We start from the raw sequence: 18,682 nt of genomic DNA, 5'->3' as shown, positions 1-18,682 counted from the left end.
CATTGGCGGTACATTATGATGACATGCTCGTGATGCACATTCCATTTTCCACTAGGTTAAAACGGCAGCTATCAATACTATTATCATCAATACTGTAAACTAAGAACTAGACTACAAGCGGCTAGCATTGACACCCTCCTGCAACATTTCCAACTCTTCATTCACTTAATCACTCAGAAAAGTGTAAAATAAAAAAAAGTAAAAATCTTATTGTAAACATTTTAATATAGATATATTTATGTATATATATGAAATGTAACAAAATAAAAATAATTCTGTATATTTATCAGTCATTAACAATAATATTATATAATACATACACAAAAATGTCAAAAGATTCATGTCAATAAACTGAGGGCCGACAGTGTATTGCATTCCCTCAGTGGGAGAAAGAGAGCAAAGAGATCGACCCCTTGTTGATCTCAGAAAAGTCAAATAAAAAGGACGGAGGAGAGAAGACTTGAGGGGGCAGAAGCAGATCAGTGGGGTTTTTTGCACTTTTGGGACTCATTTGGTTCCATTTCCTCAAGACAGCTCAATCATCAGCGAAAGAGGTGATGGAATAACTCCCAAATACCGTTTACAGCTGGAACGCAAAAGTGACTGTGGTCCAAAGTCCACATGGTAAAGCAATAGTATTGACCTTTAATGTAGTATCGGCACAGTCCGAGATGAAATCATTCCAGCTGCTTCCCCATTGAAATGTCCGTCAACTCATTCAATCCTGTCAAACAAAGTCTAGAGACACTGGTGTTTAAAGCTAAGAATTTGAGATGATTTCCACCAATTTGTACCTTTTCTTCACTTTTCAGGCAGAGGAGCAGACAGGTGCACGTGTGGAAACCAAAATCAGAACGTGTGAGTCCCATCTAGTCAATAGTGTGATAAGATGTGAGGAAAGGCTGTGCTTAATAGGGCACAGGACAGGAGAAATGAGCTAATGTGTGTACCATTGCAACATCAATGCATGAAACCAGGTAACGAAGGCTGACCCCAACTGAAATGTAGTAGAAAAACAAATAAAGGATATGTCTGTCTACAAGTTTAAGCCCGAGAGCTCTGTCATTAAAACCAGAGGAGTTTAATATTTTATCTAGTGCTTCCTCAAGTAGTTAACATACTGAGACAATTTTTGCATAGGCCTAGTAGACGAGACACAGGGTTAAATAAAACCAGACTAAAGCCATGGGTGGCCTTCGTCTCAATTTTGCATCCCAACTGAATTATTTTACTGACCAAATGGCCACAAGATGGCTGCACAAGATGGCCACAGGGTGGAGCAGTTCAAGTGAAAGAAAAAGATACTGTCAGCAGGTCATCTGTACAGTACGGCATTTGTTCCAGATTACAGCTGTCTTCATAGTTTAATAGTACGAATATCAGCTCTTTAGGCTCCCAGGTATTAAGCAGCCATATATATATATGCCATCTACTAAAGAGTGTGCAATAAAGGGGACGAGGAATGTTACCAAAGGTATGAGCTGTGCATATCTTTCTAAGTGAAAACCAGCATGTTTTCCCTAACTATCGAGATATAAACAAAAAGGCAAAAAAAGAACAATGAGAGGGAAAAACATGAACTAAATGGGAGTGTTTGGTGCTAAAAAGACAAAGTAATAGGTGGTAAATACTTGAAAAAAGGCTCAACAAAATAGGAAGCAAAAGAAAACATCCCTGTCCTTTGTTCCAAGATTGAACTTCAACAAATACATTAAGACCTCAGTCTGTCAGCTTGTGTTCTTTTGAGCCAAAGTATGGATTTGTAGATAGTGTTGTCAGTTAATGACAGGCTTTCCAAAAAGGCCACGAGTTTGTTTTAAGACAGAGCAACACTATGTGTCGGCTGAACCAGTTGTTTCCTTTTGTTTACTCAGAACGGAATTAGGCACAAGTTTACCGTAAACAGTTTTTTTTTTCCTTCAAAAGTAGAAATGGAGAGCAACGTGGCGATTCTGAAGTGGTGTAAGATCCTGGTAATCTGGGAAATAAAGAAACCCGAAGCCACAGAAGGTTGCCATTGGAGTGCGACAGTTTTACCCCACTGTGGCTGTGTTTGCATGTGTATCAATATGGTGTTAACGTCAGCAAACAATGTTCAAAAATTCTTATTTATGATCTGGAACGTGTAAACTTCAAATCCTATTTAAAGTAGCACAGATACACGTCATTAGCCTGATAATTTTTATGCAAATTATCAGGGAAAGAGTGACATTTGCTAGGATAATGTGGCGTTAATACTTTATAACCAGTTTACTACGGTAGGGATTCAGTTTCTGTGGTAACCAGGAGAATACTAGTAATTTATACATATCCATATGTGGGACTCACTATATGTAAACATGCTCGCCTCTTGTTTTTTCCTTGAAGTTTCCTGTTGTGAGCACAACAATAGAGAGGCAAAGGGGCTGAGCCATAATTCAGCACATAAAAACAACTGTAGCAGCAAAAAAAAAAAAAATTAAAAAGGATAAAACTGTTGAGATGTAGACAAAAAAAATTGACCCAAAAGTCAACATCATGTATCTAATAGAATTCAAAGTACATTAAAAATGTAATAAAATGTAGGTAGACAAAAACTGATAACTAGGTGTTTCAGGGAGAAAAAATATAAATCAAAAATCATGATGAGCAAAAATATATATATATATAACCCACCCCACCCAATGCTACACAGAGGGTTTACAACCCTCCCATTGATCAATCAATCACGGAAGAAGACTTCACAATAAGCAGGCACATAAACGGGCTGAACAACTTAACCCATGCCCTAAATACACATCATTCCTAATTCACCTATTCTTCCTCACCTTTGTCAACCAAACACCAGCTTGGACAGAACCGGGGTGAGGACACACCTAGACACTGATTTTGGGGTCGGTTTTGTAATTTCCCCACACGTGTTATGCATTGAAAGTGTCGGGGAGGACAACCCCTCGTCAACCATCAAGATCAACGGATTGAGATCACATATTGCGGAGCTGGATGGCCTGTGTGACCGGGGACAGGCACACAGGGCACACAGCGTCTGGACCCTGGCATATGTGGGTGGCACAATCGAGACAGAAGAGGTTATGGCCGCAGGGAACCAAGGCAGCGATCACCTGGCTATCCATACAGTGGATACAGATCTCCTGTCCTCTCACTGCTGAGCCGAGCCCCGGTCGGTATGAGAGGGAGGACTCAGGAGGGGAAGAGGAGGAGGCGGTGCTTTCACTGGAAGAGGAGAAGGCAGAGCTGTAGGAGGGGAACCTGTGGGCGTCAAGGGTCCCAGCCGAGCTGAGCGGCCCTCTGTGAACACGCTGTGCCTGAGGGTGCTCCAGGGCCTCTGTCCCAGAGAAAGTTGGAGAGAGCCGGGGTGTCCCAGGCTGACTGGTCTGGAGACAATGATAACAACAGTCAGTAAATGATTATCATCATTAAGAAAAGCATCTTCAAAATTCCTGTTTAAGACTCAAAACATTTTTTTCTTAAATATCAAGGTAATGGATCATTAGTGCATTTTCTGTGCTATCAGTGTCACTGCACAGACTTTTTGTCCTTGTTCTTTTCAGGAGAGGGACAAAAGTTAGCAGAAAATACAAACAGCAACTGGCACAAGCCTAACATCTTTGTTAAAATTGACATATATAAAGCAGTGGTTCCCAACCTGGGGATATGAAACCTAATGAGGGGTCACAAAATGAATATAAGGGGTCATGAGATGATTATGAGGAAAATGAAAAACAAACTTTTCTTTCACAAATTTAGGTTTGTTTTTCAGAGTTTCCTCTCGTCTGGGCTTTTATTTGTGAAATGTTGTGTAGTTTCACCACTTCAGGCCTCTAAAACTATTTAAATTAAGCCATCTGGGAAAAAAACTGTACTACTTACCTTGTAATGAATCATAGTATGTAATTGTGGGTAAATGGTTTGTCTTAAGGGGTCACAAGTAAAACAGGTTAGGACCCACTGGTGTAGAGCACTACCAGCATGCGTTTACAGTACTCTGCTCACTGTAAACTAGCTCACAAGATTCATGAATAGCAACAGAGGGTCACCATGAATATTAAAAGGGCCTTAATGTTTGTTTTTTTTTTGGTTTGTTTGCAACAATAATCATGATATTAAACTGTGACGCATGCTACTGAGACAGACTTGGGTCCAATCTTATACCAATTCTCAGGTTACACAATCATGAGAATTATTAAAGATTGCTTGTATACGAGACAATCAGAGGTGTATTGATAACTGTAATAGTAATCACAGCTATTTCAAATACTTATTGACTTGAATTAATTATATATAAGTGAAATTTGACAAAGTCTGAGATAATCTCTTCCTGCTTCATTAAGGACTCGTTACATTAATGTACTTGAGTGCATGTGTAAAATGTTTTGGGTGTTGTAACTGACTGTCTATTTTTGTTTTGATTTTTCGTTTGGTTTGTTTGGTTCCAATTTCCCTTTCTTTTTGGATATGTATGCCTGGAAATGACATGTAACATTGAGGAGAAATTAGCAAGTCATGAATATATAGTGAATGAGCGAAGGAAAATCAATTTAAAAAAACTAAGGTGACAAAAAAAAGTAATCAATTTTTATACCAAACACCCACTGCATCTTGTTAACGATAAGAGGATGAAAAGGCAAAAGCTCACATTTAATTTGCTTTAACCTGTAGTATGGTTCTGTTGTCTACCTAGAAGACCGTAATCTCTATGTTCCCATAAAATTTCACCTACCTGAGACTGACGAGCATCGAAGGCCTGGAGTGGTTGGTGGTCCACAAAGGGGCTCCAGATTGGTGGCTGTGCACCTGGGTGCGAGGCTTGGGCAGTGGAGATGGTTAACGGGTCAAACCCTGATGAAGAGCCTCCACCTCCCAGGTTGACCAGCTCCTCAGACCCCACAGCAAGAAGGCTCTCACCAAACCAGAAGCTTGCATTGCTGCCATTGCTGTTGTTGTTGTTAGCATTGGCATTAAATGCGCAGGTGGGGCTGAAATCTGCCATCCGGTTACCATTCCCACTGCCGTGGAAAGAATCAGCTGAGCTGGAGCCGCTGCCCAGGGAGCTGGAGCTGTCGTTGCGGTAGGTGGAAGACATCCTGACACCACTGTTAATATTGCTATTGATTCGCTGAGTACCGTTGATGCTCATTGGCAGCAAGCCACCACCACCCGGTGATGATGCACCAGCATGAAGCCACCCGGCCTCCCCCAGCCCAACTGGTGCTACAGAAGTCTCAAAGCTGACGTCTGTCCCGTTGAACTGAAAGTCATTGTTGTCCACACCAGGAGCCTCGATGCCGCCACAGGTTCCTGTGCGGAGGGCGATGTGTGCCTCTATCTCATCTCTCGCCCGGTCCACATTCTCCGGCATCCCAGTGACCTCAAACACCGGCTCTTTGTCACGACTGGGGGTCACAATGTAGGTGTGGGTCTGCTGCTGAATACGTTTGATGGTTGCTCCTGAAAGATATGACCAAACCAAGACCCCTGTACATAAACAGCTGTCAAGTGAACACAAAGTTTTAAATATCTGCTTGGGTCACATGGCCACATGAATGCAAAGTGCACCATTAAATTTAGTTTCACACATGGCACGCGTGACCACTCCTGAGAAACATACATCTTAGTATAAACTAATGGCATATGGGCAAACTGGAAAAAAACAAAAATAATAGTGCTGAATACATTAGTTGCAGAGAACCTGGAGAAAATAACAGATCTGTATCTGTTTCATTGTCACTTCTCAACAACAGCCTGACCTGATTGTGTCAAGCTGACAAATTATCCCAAGCAGAGTCATATTGAAGACTGCTCAGCCACATTAGCAGCATTATAAATTTTCAGTAATTACACTTGTTTTTTTCAAACAATAATATCTGACACTGAAATTGCAAGAAGCACAGCTGTGTAATAATTACAGTCCTGAACTGCAGGCTGTTCTGGTGACTCAGCTGGCTAAAGCATATACCACCTAACTATAACAACCTGAGTTTGAGTTTCAGTGTAGTGTAAAAACCTTCTCAAATGTTGATACTGTATATTTGAAAAATAATGTCTTACATTTTCTTTTGACATATGACTCAACAGTAATCTTTTAAAAACAAAAACACAGAAACAAATCCTGGAGTGCATTCACAAAATGAATGTTTCACAGTTAATATCTGTAAACACCAAATTTCAAATATTCAAATTCCACATTGCCACTTTTTTGATGTGTGGTGCCACAGCGTTTGCTCACTATTTTAAAAATTTTGAGTAATTGTGACTCATTACCTCACCTTCTCCAGCCTTATGGCACATGGTTGAGAACCATTACAGTTCAATTTACAAATCAACCCCAGGTCTCTCTGACACTGAGGTGGTAATGTCAACAGGGCACGGAGTTAAAGACTCTAAGAGTAAAATGTAGCCATGACATGAGTGCATTAAAACTCAGAAAGAAAGAAAAGCCCTGTTATGTATGGGCTATTACACCAATATAAGGTTGTCACAAGTATCAATATATTTAATCTTTATAAGTATTCTAAATCACTCACCCCTTTCTCTTCCTGTACTTGTTGAGCTGCTATAACGTGAATTTCTCCAGTGTGGAATCAATATAGTTTACTTTACATAATACTTTAAAACTTTGAAAGCAGGTTTAAAGGGCTAAAATAACCATTAGTTCATTAATTATAAATCTAATACATAAAGTTTAAATTCAAGATCTCAGTTCAGTCTTTACTGTTCTGCCTAAAATGTGGCTTTCAGCACAGCAAAAATCAGACAGTGTTCAGTGACTTTTTCCTGTACCAGCACTTTATCCATGTTTTATACTAACACTGAATCAAGTTTAAAATTCTGGAATTGTGACAACTCTATTAATCAAAGTAAAAATTAAATGTGAACAAAGTCACCTTCTGGGAGTTTCCTTTTTTTTATTTAATTGTATGAAAATCATTAACACATTTAAAATATATTTCCTTGTTGTAAATACACCTGTCATTGTATAAAACAAACGTAACGTAATATAACGTCAAAAACACAGTTTTACTCTTCAATGTTGAACCTGAGGAAAATGAGACTTGTTCAACCATTATGAAATACATAATTTGTATAAAATTACAATCTCTTTATGTTGATATATGTCCCCAAACACCTGTCCATACATGTACTGTACAAGCTTGTCATTTTAATCTCATATTTAATACTATTTTGCCAGTTGAAATCTGAAGAACTCTCTTGATAGCATGATGTCATGACTGGAGCAAAAACATGTATCTAAATATAGAATAAATGAAAGGCCTACCTTTGGGACCCACAACCAGCCCTACAACACGATATGGTACCCGCACCTGTAGGGTTGAAATGACAAAGGGTTAACTATATACACTTTAATGACTAACACAACCAAATACATAAAATACAGAGAGCCTCCTTTACAAAACAAATGTGCTTGCATAGTAACACACACAACACAATGTTACACATGTTGTGAATCACTGCACAAGAATGATGGTTTCGTATCTTTACTACCATGACTCATAATCACATGCTCACTGACCTGAATGGTCGTCTGTCCAGGTAGTGAGGGGGTACCTGGACCAGTTACAGCAGACAGAGGGCCAGTCTTGTTTCGAGAGGCTCTGATAAGGGAGAAGTGCTCGGCTGCAGACAGGATCTCCCTCTTAGCCATGGCCACATCTTCTTTGCGCCCTGTCACGACAAAGACAGGCTGCTCTCCCCTCACTGGTGTCTTAATATAGGTGTTGGTCTTGGCTCGTAGTGCCTTAATCTTACAACCTGTTAGGGGAAAATTAAAGAGAAACAAGTAAAGATGGGAAAGTTGAATTATTAATAAAACTTCCATCATACACATATTTAACTTTAATATTCAATATCTCTAACATGAACTAATAAAAGATCACAGCACATGCAGTTTCAGTATGCAGTCACTAATGCCATTTAAAAGTTGCATAGCTTATAAATTAAATATTCCTTTCAGCTGTGGTTGAGAGTCCAACATCATTACCAGAGCCATTTCCTGTTGTTGTCAACACTGCAGTGTGTACGTGCACCCTCCCCCAACTGCTCTCAAATCCAACACAATAACACTCTTCCAACCCTGCAATTGAGCTGTGTAAAGTTTGTTTAAAAGACCAGATAAAGGCGTTGGATATCTAAGAAAAGACAGTTATGTTTAGTGGAACTTAGAAGTCTTGGGTTATGTCACGGAGCTAACTATAACCTACAGCTGATGTGGCAAAGCAATGGTGACCAACTCTTCATGTTGTCGTCCGAGACAAAGCCAAGCCTGGTTTAGTTAGCACGAAAAGGCAAGGCTGAGGACAAGCTCACTTTTAGCGACGTACAGACAACATCCATAATACAAACGAGCTGCCAAAGCTTCTGAGCACAGAGGGAACAGCTGGTTCATAGAACTTGAGATATAAACTTTTGTCAAGGGTGTTTCGCGAGCGTGATGTTGACCCAGTTAGCAGCAGCGCTAAGCTAACTTCGCAGGTCTCAAGCTAACTATAGGAAGATAGCTGAAGATTCTACATGATATATTGGATTGGTTTAATTATACATCTTTTTTATTTTTTTTAGGTAAACAGAACTAGTCAGACGTCTCATATTTAAAAAATACAATTTAAAACATGTTAATTATGCAAAACAGCGCGTCCTCATTAATGCTAACAGTTCGGGGGTTCGTGTTTAGTAGGGAACCCCAGACCCGCGAAAGATCTCGCGAGAGTGATGAATTCAATTAGCTTTCCCATATCAGAATCAGGTGTTATTTAGCCCTTACACCTAAGCAAATCTAAACAACAGCGTTGTCATTCAATAAAAGTTAATTAATTTGTACGAATAACGATAAAATTGTAACGTGTGCAAATCTCACGAGAGTTTCGCAAAACTAGGGTTACTTTCTACACATGATCATTACAACATGTTATAATCGCTAGTCAGCTATGCTAACGTTGATTCTCACTTGCGACACAATAAATTACAATTTAGCCATTTTTTCTAACGGTAACTGCGTTTTCTGTATATTTTAACATTGTATCATTATCATGTTATACATTTAATTGACTATTTGTTATGCTTGCATGCATTTTACTTTGCTTACTTTACCTGTAACTCAAATATCTTCCCACCAAGTTTCGTCCAAACTCCCCTTAGCAACTTAACGTTAGCTAGTTAATGAATCTGACCAGTACCATCCGGATGACAACAACTCACCCTGCCTGCCAACTATCTCCGCGACGTGCTCGGAGCTCGGCACGGCCACACACTCGGTTGTGTTGACGCTCTTTCGCCGGCTCAGCAGCGAAGGCTCGGCCTCGTAGCCCGACTCCCCGTAGACGGCAGACGGTAGCATCGCCATGCTGCTAGCCGGTGGTAGGGCGCTGCCGCCGACCACACTGTCCTCCCGCTCGTCTCCGTTGTACAACAGGACCGTCTCAACGTGCGGTGGCGGCTCCATCCCGGACGGCATCACGGAGCTACCCGTCCCTGATGGGAGGTGTCGGTGGAGGTGGGCCTGAGCTAGCAACGAGCTACCGGTGCAGCCCGAGGAGTCAGCTACAACTTCTGGCTCTTCGTCCTCGGGCGCTGCCGTCATGTTCACTTCATCTCCCGAGGGCGGCCGGTGCAGAGGCAGAGGCTTCAAGTCTAGGACCGTACCGAGGAGGTTGAAATGAGAAACCGCGGGGAGGTGGTGATGGTGAAAGGAGAGGCTCTCGTCTGCTTGTTCGGGGGTCTGGCTCTGGGTGCCGTGGTGCTCCTCAAGGCCCATACCGGCGAAAGCGTGCACTAGCGGCGGCGGGACCTCGGACTCTCCCTCGTCGGCCTCCAGCAAAGACGTGCTACTAGGCATGATGCAAAACTTTTATACTATTTCCGTTAAACGGTGATTGATACGAATAATCGATCAAATTTATCTAGGTTTACAAAAAAAACAAAAAGCGACCAGCGCCTGTTGGTGGGTTGAAATGTGTGGCTTTTGTTTTGTCTCTCCAGCTCTCCATGCAGCCCTCCCTACACTGTAATCTCGTACAGCTGGTTCCCGCGAGATTTTGTTTTGGGGTCAGACGCGTATTCACATCTGTCAGGAAGACGCACTCAGCGAGAGAATCCATTAGGAAAACTTTGTTTCTCCTTTAATAAAGGTATGAACCCTAGTAATAACTCCTATAAGTGTACAGTTGATAACATTTTCACAGATTTTACTGTTTTTACTGTAGAAATATTATATTTGGTTGTCTTGACTATCGTGAAAAATATGTTATTGTAGTAAACACAAATACAATTGTTTTTGAAATAGAACACTATATGAAGCTTATTTCTTTTTCTCTTAACAAAAAGGCTGTTAAATCTATGTATGTATTTTAATATTTTTATCTTTAACCACAGCCATCCAGTAAAAGTGCAACATGTTTCCTTTGGCAGTTACCATGAGTATTATCTTGCACGTAGACTTCCTTAGGAAAAAAAAAAAAATGTATATACATTATTATATATTATATATATACATTATTTATTTCAGGGGTCCTTTGCTCTGAATCTGTGAGGTAACTATGACCTGAAATTAAAAAAAGTCCTTTTTATTAATTTAAAAAAAATACCCATATTGACTTTAATTAAACAGCATTCAACATTGGAGCACATGCCTTTATATAGATGTATAAAAGAATAAACATTTTTAAGTAACACCACACAGTAGTCCTTACATAATCTTGGACATCTTGGTCATAACTGGAGGCTGTATTAAATGATAATGATTCTGGACTTCTGCTACAGTCACAGCTGAAATCATTTGAGATCTTGTACTTGTATATTTTTGTTGATTCGAATACATGTTCAATACACCAGCCTTTTAAGTAAATTAGTAGTATCTTCTATCTAAACTGACGAACGAAAAAAATAGTAGATATAGCCACACTCGCAGTGTTGGAGCAGCCACGTTGGAGTGTACTAAAGTAGGAAGATACGCTTCCCACGTATGTGAACGTGCCCACGTGATCTCAAAAGCACTTATAGTCTTGTTCTTGACCAATGAGCGAGAGCAGAGGGCGGGCTTTTACAAATCACAACCAATACCGTGTCACGTTTGTAATACGTTACGTAGCATTAGTCGCATCCGGGTAAGCACTTTCTGGTGAGTAGCTAGTACTAACAGAGGCAAAATAATGAATTAAGAAATGTTAATGTTTGAATTTACTTTAACTTCAATGACTATAATGCGCCTATAATACACACATACACCGGCTATAGGAAAATGTGGCAAATTCCAAGTGGCTTCCTGTAAAATATGTCTATAAAATATAAAGGCCAGCCGGCTAGCTAGTTAGCTTTAAGCTAACAACCTGTCGCTAATATCAACGTCCGGGTTTGCATTGTCACCATTTTTGTCGTTTTATTACCCTCGGCGTTGGTTTTATTTTAACATCTGTTGATGTTTATTTCGGCAGGTTCATTTAGGTTTTTACTTTGAAGCTTGGCTCCCGGTCCTCAGGATGTACGGATCCTTTCGGATGCTGCTGCAGGTGCTGTGGGCCCAGCTGCTCTGTGGGTGGGTGCTCGGCTCCGAGCTAACTTTTGAGCTGCCAGACAACGCCAAGCAGTGCTTCTACGAGGATATCATCATCGGTACCAAGTGTACACTGGAGTTTCAGGTGCGTTAATATTATTTCAGCCCAAAGCCAAGCTTTGATCAGTGTAGGAAGTTATCATTGTTAAAGAGCTGAACAGACTGTTCTCTTGTCTGGCTTCAAAGATTAACACCCCATGGATAGGAACACCTTCATATAAACAGTTATGTAAATAATGAATACTGAAACTGTCCAAAATGAACACAAGCAACATTTTTAAAATTTCGTTGTCTTTCTATGTTTATTAATGTAGCACGAGCAAGTACTGTTGAATCACACTCTCAGAATTTGTCCACACAAGCAAAATTTCTATCTCTGTGCTCTAAAAGTGAATGTTGCACTAGTAAGTAGGGTTTTTCTATATTGTATTACAATAACTAATTACTAACAAACTAAGGATGCCCAATATTAATTATTTTTTAGCTGATGCAGATAACCAATATTTACCTGCCTCTAATGGCCAATACCAATGCAATAACCAAAATGTGAGTTTTGTATTTTTAAAAATAAGTTCATAATTTATAGTTAATGGGTACCTGAGATTAAGAAAGGCTAGATGTAGTGAGCACAAATGGATGACTTACTATTCCATGGCTGTGACCTAACCAAATCTTAATTGTTTTATTGAACATACCCTGCAGTCTTTATACCAGTAATCTCACGACACAGTTTTACAGTTTTAGGTTTTTGTTTTTTCTGTAACAAGCTGAAGTTGCCAAGCAGTCATTTCAATGCAAACGTTAAAACCAACTCAGTAACAATAATCAGCATGTTATCCACAGTTGCCTTAGAGAGAGCCATATTTGGCAGCTAATTCTCTAGATTTTGTCTTTTCTGAAATAATACCAACCCCTCACAGGCTTCTTTTCTGTCTCTTTACCATGAGTGAGCAGTAGTTCATTATGTTGTTTGTAGTCTCTTCCTAAATTGAATGGTGACTTGATTAATATATTGTCACTTTATCCCAAAATATGGCAAAAATGTCCCATAGCTTGAGGTATAAAATACTTGAGAAATTGAAAATTGCATCATTGTCCTCTAGTGAAACCCTTACAGTAATATTTGAATGTGACAATAACAACGTCAGTTTTGCCAATATATATTTATACTTCTTCTTGATATAACTTGGCTTGAAAATTTACGGATTGTGTCACTAGTTTACTGAATTGATGGTCGTCTGTTGTTTACGCTTTCCCAGGTGGTGACTGGTGGCCATTATGATGTGGACTGTCGTTTGGAGGACCCAGATGGCACTACACTCTACAAAGAAATGAAAAAGCAATATGACAGCTTTACCTTCACGGCAGCCAAGAATGGCACCTACAAGTTCTGCTTCAGTAATGAGTTCTCCACCTTCACACACAAGACGGTTTACTTTGACTTCCAGGTCGGCGATGACCCTCCACTCTTTCCCAATGAGAACAGAGTCACTGCTCTCACCCAGGTAAGCTGTGTGTCTGAGGGTGCACAAGCTTAACCGTTTGTGTGTGAGGGAGTGAATATTTCCTTAGGTTTCTCCATTTTTTTATGGCCTATAGCATACAGTTGTGTACATGCTCTTTCATAAGACCACATTTGTTTCATTTTATCAGGCTAAGAAAGGCTCTTTTTTTTTTTGATGATGATATGTGGAGTAGTAGTAGTAGTAGATGTGGGATTTTGTTGTGGCTGTCTGACACTGGACGGGAGTAAAGAAGATGTTGAATTTGACAATGGCTCAGGAGGCAGAATTCTGTGCAAAAAAGGTTGTGGTTTTGTTCATTAAAAATTAAAATGAAATGGAGGAGAAAAACAAACAACGATGACAAATAAGCTACAAGACACTGAAAGAAAACAGCCTCACAGCAAGCTGCTACCAACAACAACTCTCCCACTATCAGTGCTTAAGTGACTTTATATATCCCTCCTAATTGGTAATCCAGAGATGGAAATCCCCAATAAACCTGATCTTAACATGACCATAGCAAACAATTGCCAGCAATATTTCCAGTTGAGCAACTATTAGTAAACTCTTCCCCCTAGGATAAATTTTGTCATTTGAAGCCTAAATTTACTTCCTCTTCATCCCAGTTTGCCAGTGACACTGGTAGAAAAAGAATTAGAAAACAATTAGAGCAAAATCAGCAATGTTAGTACATGCCGCACAAACAAGCACATAAATCAGATTAAAGAAAACATGTTTCATTTCATATCTTGATTATTAAATTAATAACAACCCGACTAATGGGTGGCAAAGCAAGAGGTTCCACAATGCACTGCAAGGCATTGTGGCCCAGGGCATAAGCCCAATGACAATGATTGTTGTAGGGAATCTGGGCATGTGAACGATATGGGGGGTACCTTTTCACAACACACTTTTCCATGTCTCTTTCACTCTTAACAATCAACACCACAGTGGTTCCTGTTTGTTAATTCCCAGCCAAGCTCCACCCAGTTTTAACCTGAAAAGAGGTATAACCTGCCTTAATAACTGAAACACCTGTCTGGGTGTGCTTGCCAGTGCATCAGATTTAACCACAGTGTTTATAATGCATTCCTTCCATCAGTCAAAAGACCTAAAACTAAAAAGAACCTAACTAACCACCTTAAGTAAGATGAACATGCTTTTATTTAGCACCCACAACCACATGTGGAGTCTGTATCTCTCATTAGTTTATTACCTGTGTTTTTGTATGTATTACAGTATTGTATTGCATCTGTTTTTTGTGCCCATTATGTTTCATTATGTGTCAGGAGTCAACAACGAAGATTGTCCGCTTGCCCAAGACAAGTAAAATGCCATGCAGGGCAAATACATATGGCAACTGAGTTGCCTGGCTGGGCAAGCAGTAAAAAGAAGATTTTGATAGTCAATTAATTGTTAAGATTTTGATAGTCAATTAATTGTTAAAGTAATTTATCATGCAATATGGCAGAAAATGCTGATTTCAATCTCCTCGATTTCCTGCTTTTCCTTATTTATTATCGTATTAACCTGGACATCTTTATGTCGTAGACTGACAAAATGAGGCATGAAGAAATCTAACTAATTTGTAACCATTTTCTGACATGATATAGAAGTTGCAGCTCTAGATTAAACATGACATAATTTAAGTCCTTGTTATTATGTAATACAAGCTAATAAAACCATTTGTACAGGGGCAAGTAAAAATTGACTTGCATTTGCAGTTACTACTGCACCCAGTTGTGGACAAGGAACTACCACCACCAGTAAATTTTAGTTACATGCTTGAATCCAAATCCTAAAATCTTTCATTTCATTGAGCAAACCTCTGTTGATAATTATAAATAAAATATTACGATTCCTTGATAAAAGGCATCTAATCTGATTAACCTAAATTTACATTATGTCTCTTCATTTCACAAGTTGGAGGATGTTTATCATTTGAATTTTGTTCTCACTCTGTTCTCTAGTTTGTGAATCAAAGTTAAAATTGTCTTGTTAATTTGTCAATCATTAATTTCTAGCCACAGTTTAAAAATGTTACATTGGTCTTTGCTTCCATTTTGTTACCATTTCCAGATGGAGTCAGCCTGCGTGTCAATCCATGAGGCTCTGAAGTCAGTCATCGACTACCAGACACACTTCCGCCTCCGTGAGGCCCAGGGCCGCAGTCGGGCAGAGGACCTCAACACCCGTGTTGCGTTCTGGTCCATCGGAGAAGCCATTATCCTTCTGGTGGTCAGCATCAGTCAGGTGGTCCTGCTGAGAAGTTTCTTCTCAGACAAGAAGACCACTACAACACGTGTCGGATCATAACACTCTCTGAGCCCTGGGATCTGATTCATCAACTTTGTTCATCTGTACCTCGGCTTGTGTGCTTAGAGTGAGTTAGAATATCAGTGCTGATTTGAAATAGGATCATATCAAACTGCCAGGTCGTACAATCTGACATGTCGTTCTCATTCAGCGCTGGTATCCTTACAAACTTTATGCAAAAGTTTATGTGTTTAAAATGTTCTTGAGGGTTAAAACTTGATGAAAGGCTTGTGTGTGTTGCTTGTAACTATTTGTACTGGAGGCTGTTCAAGCAGCTGGTCATATGGTTAAAGCAAATACTTTAAATATTTGAAATTATTTCTAAAGGTGTTCTTATTTTATTTGTGTTCTTTTCTACCCCTGTTATCTCATGCCCTTTCTCCCTGATCTGTTCCATTTTGCTGCCCAAACTGTGCACTGAAATAACCAAGAGAGTGGAAGTTGTAACTAAATGTGTAGTGTAGGGAGTTCATTGGGTCTCCAAAACCACGTTGGCAAGGCAAAAGATTTGGTTATGAAAAATCTGTTGCATTTTTTCTTTGTTATTAAACCTCACTATATTAAGTGAGAAAGACTAGATATTGTGTTTGCTTTTATCAGCTTTATAATTTTAGATGAATTATTAGACGGGGGTGTGCTGCACAGAGAGAAGGCCATCCTTTAATCTAATAATAGCTTGAAAGTTTGTATTTGGGCTGAAGGATTGAATTTAGAGATGCAGATGGTCTCTCTTTAGTGACTGCAGCCAGTTCCTTAAATAAATGTAAGCATTTTAGACTTAATTTACTGGATTATACATAACTTCATTTTCACACTAAGATGAATTATCTCCTAAACATCTTTATCTATAGGTTGGAGCTTCTTCATTACAGGTAACTCAGTATGGGATACAAAAAAGAGATAATATTATTCTTGTGTTTAAAAATGACACATTTTGTGTGTTAAATGGCAATGACGGCAATTTTGAGTACACCAGCTTGCTATTAAAACTTCTTTCACTGTTCCCTTTGCAATGTTATATCTAATTCTGCCTTTGCTGTTTGAAGTGTAACAACTAATTTATCCTGTGTGCCGATATTGTCCTCTTGGTTTTATACAGCGCTGTTGTAAAATTCATGTTGTTTTGCAAAATATTGCTTGAAAGATAATTCTGGAAACTTTGAGTTGCAGTTGTAATTTGAATTTTTTTTCCCTCACTGAAAAGGAAGACTTAGATAGTTTATATTTTATTTGTCTCCATCTAATATGACCTGTTCAGGCCTTTTCCACTGTCAGTTTTTCATTGTCGAATTCAGTCAGCAATACTTAGTACTGAGTATAATCAGGAGCCTCGTGGACGTAAACCCAAAGTCTGTGAATTTACTCATGTATTTTCAGATCAGCTGTATCAATCAATGTATTAACCGTTTCACCCCTGAGTATAATCTGGCCATTTTGAAGTTGACCTGTAGAATTTTCATGGTACACAACATCAGTGAATGTAACTGAGATCAGATCGACTATCGGCAAAACTAGAAGATGTGTTATATTGTGAGAATTTTGTCATAAATGTAACTTTTATATTGACAACTTTTGCACCGAATCCACCCAAAGATGCACACAATATTTCTTTGTCTTAGCCTGGTCTTGTCTAACAGTCAGCTGTTTGAAAACACATGCAAAACAACTAAAAGATCTATTATTATTGCCACTTATTAGTTCTGGCTTGGCTTCTTTTGTTATGCTTTCCTTTCTCACCATATGTTCATTGTCAGTTGTGGTGGGTGGTGCACTCACGTTTGTGCACTGACGGGTCAGTTTGGACACAGATTCACCTTGGAGGCATTCTGGGAACTTGTTAAGTTATGGGGATGGCTGAATAAACCTATTAAAATGTCGGGGTATTCTTTTATTTAATCATCAAGGATGGTATGAGGAAATATATTTAATTAAAATACAAGTAATGTGTCATTTGAAAAGACAATATATTCCATAAAAACTGAAATCATCACATTTTAGACATTTTGTAGCCTCAGTATGGGTCTGGCCTTAACTTCTCTACAATGAAGGAAAAGATGAGCTCGGCTGTTTTCTTAGATCATAGATTTGAGAAGGCCAATCAGGATATCTTGGAGGTGGGAGGCAGCGAATTCAAGGTTGCATGTTTGGTGGTTTCTAGCTAGTAAGTATATTTGCTAGCACGTGTTTGTTATTTCATCCTCTGTTATATGTTAGTGTCATGAAGTTTGCTTTAGCATGTAATATTCTGATTAAATATCTTTATATTAGGTGAAATTCACAAAAAAAAAAAAAAAACGAAGTTTTTTATGCAGTTTAACCTGGTTGTAAACTTATAAAATTGTTTTATTTTAGAATTAAGTTACATTAAATATTGTACTTTAAAGGCATAATATGCTTTTTTTTTCCCCTTAAAAAAAAAGTCAGAAACAAAACAGGTCAGTCATCACTGACTACCTGCTAGAAGTGTGTGTTTGTGGTATATCTGCAGAGACCCTGACTTCTGACTGGACATTTTACCAACCCGAAACATCAGTATTTGATGTCCCATGAATGAGACAGAACTATAAATTATCTTTCTCTTTTGTTTACTAACAGCTTGGGCAAATCCAACTGATTCTACCTTTAAGTATGTCAAATACACAAATACAAGTTCTGAAAATACTTTGCTTCAAATTATATCTTATTTTTCCTGCCAAAAAAAGTTCAATTTTAAAATACTCCAAAGTAGCTGCTGACCAATATTAGTGGCCTCATATATGTCTATCACAGCTGTATCAGTCCATATTGTATCAGTATATGATGTCTGATATATGCCGTTATGAAAACATTTCTTTTTTAGACCATAATGCATATTGTTTTTATTTGTTGGCTTTATAGGTGGCATTTTATGTACACACATATGTACAGCAAAATTTACATTTATTTGAAATATTGTCCATCTCGGATCAGTATTATTAGAAATGTTTTTTAGTCAGGGATGAAATTTTTGGATACAGTCACTGTTCATGCTTCTTTTTTCCTGTAGGGAGTGATATAATCAAGGCCATCACAGCCAGGTTTGTATCCATGCAATATTTCTTATAATACTTATTACTCCTGCAGATGAAAAGGAAGTATTCTAATCTATTTTTTCGCGTTGCTTTTTCTTCCCATGGTAATTATGTCTTTATAAAGTCCCAGGTACTTTTATAGCAACAATCTTCTTTTGTTGTTTTTTATTGGCTACGTAACAGCCAAGCAGCTCTGTGATTGGTCGGTCACACGTCAATCATCTGCGCTGGTGGAGAAAAAAGACTGC

At 38.9% G+C, this 18,682-nt stretch overlaps 2 protein-coding genes across 3 annotated transcripts; one reads left to right on the top strand and one right to left on the bottom strand.

Annotated features, from left to right (window-relative positions):
* Nucleotides 1–1,054: 1,054 nt before the first annotated feature.
* Nucleotides 1,055–9,850, bottom strand: LOC146320488 (RNA-binding protein MEX3B-like). The gene is made up of 5 exons (XM_084728749.1): nt 9,214–9,850; nt 7,532–7,770; nt 7,277–7,322; nt 4,721–5,448; nt 1,055–3,374 (listed from the first exon to the last, which is right to left on the bottom strand). Exons 1-5 carry the CDS (start codon nt 9,848–9,850, stop codon nt 2,964–2,966), a joined length of 2,061 nt encoding a protein of 686 aa, XP_084584875.1. The 3' UTR covers nt 1,055–2,963.
* A 160-nt stretch (nt 9,851–10,010) lies between these two features.
* On the top strand, nt 10,011–17,260 carry tmed7 (transmembrane p24 trafficking protein 7). 2 transcript variants are annotated; one of them, XM_084728751.1, is made up of 4 exons: nt 10,011–10,142; nt 11,445–11,648; nt 12,823–13,068; nt 15,148–17,260. In XM_084728751.1, exons 2-4 carry the CDS (start codon nt 11,490–11,492, stop codon nt 15,382–15,384), a joined length of 642 nt encoding a protein of 213 aa, XP_084584877.1. In that variant the 5' UTR covers nt 10,011–10,142; nt 11,445–11,489; the 3' UTR covers nt 15,385–17,260. The 2 variants fall into 2 exon arrangements, with proteins under 2 accessions (XP_084584877.1, XP_084584876.1); XM_084728750.1 differs by lacking the exon at nt 10,011–10,142 and adding an exon at nt 11,051–11,131.
* The last annotated feature ends 1,422 nt before the right edge of the window (nt 17,261–18,682 follow it).

Source organism: Lutjanus erythropterus, chromosome 10 (genome assembly GCF_056507025.1).
Source record: "Lutjanus erythropterus isolate fLutEry1 chromosome 10, fLutEry1.hap2, whole genome shotgun sequence".
Lineage (NCBI taxonomy): Eukaryota > Metazoa > Chordata > Actinopteri > Lutjaniformes > Lutjanidae > Lutjanus > Lutjanus erythropterus.
This window is presented reverse-complemented; position numbering and strand designations above follow the sequence as displayed.

Coding starts and splice junctions, on each gene's coding strand:
- tmed7 (XM_084728751.1), top strand. CDS start 11,490: ATGTACGGATCCTTTCGGATGCTGCTGCAGGTGCTGTGGGCCCAGCTG. Junction 11,649..12,822: donor AGTGTACACTGGAGTTTCAG/GTGCGTTAATAT, acceptor ACGCTTTCCCAG/GTGGTGACTGGTGGCCATTA. Junction 13,069..15,147: donor GAGTCACTGCTCTCACCCAG/GTAAGCTGTGTG, acceptor TACCATTTCCAG/ATGGAGTCAGCCTGCGTGTC.
- LOC146320488 (XM_084728749.1), bottom strand. CDS start 9,850: ATGCCTAGTAGCACGTCTTTGCTGGAGGCCGACGAGGGAGAGTCCGAG. Junction 7,771..9,213: donor GGAGATAGTTGGCAGGCAGG/GTGAGTTGTTGT, acceptor TTCCCCTAACAG/GTTGTAAGATTAAGGCACTA. Junction 7,323..7,531: donor CTGGACAGACGACCATTCAG/GTCAGTGAGCAT, acceptor TCAACCCTACAG/GTGCGGGTACCATATCGTGT.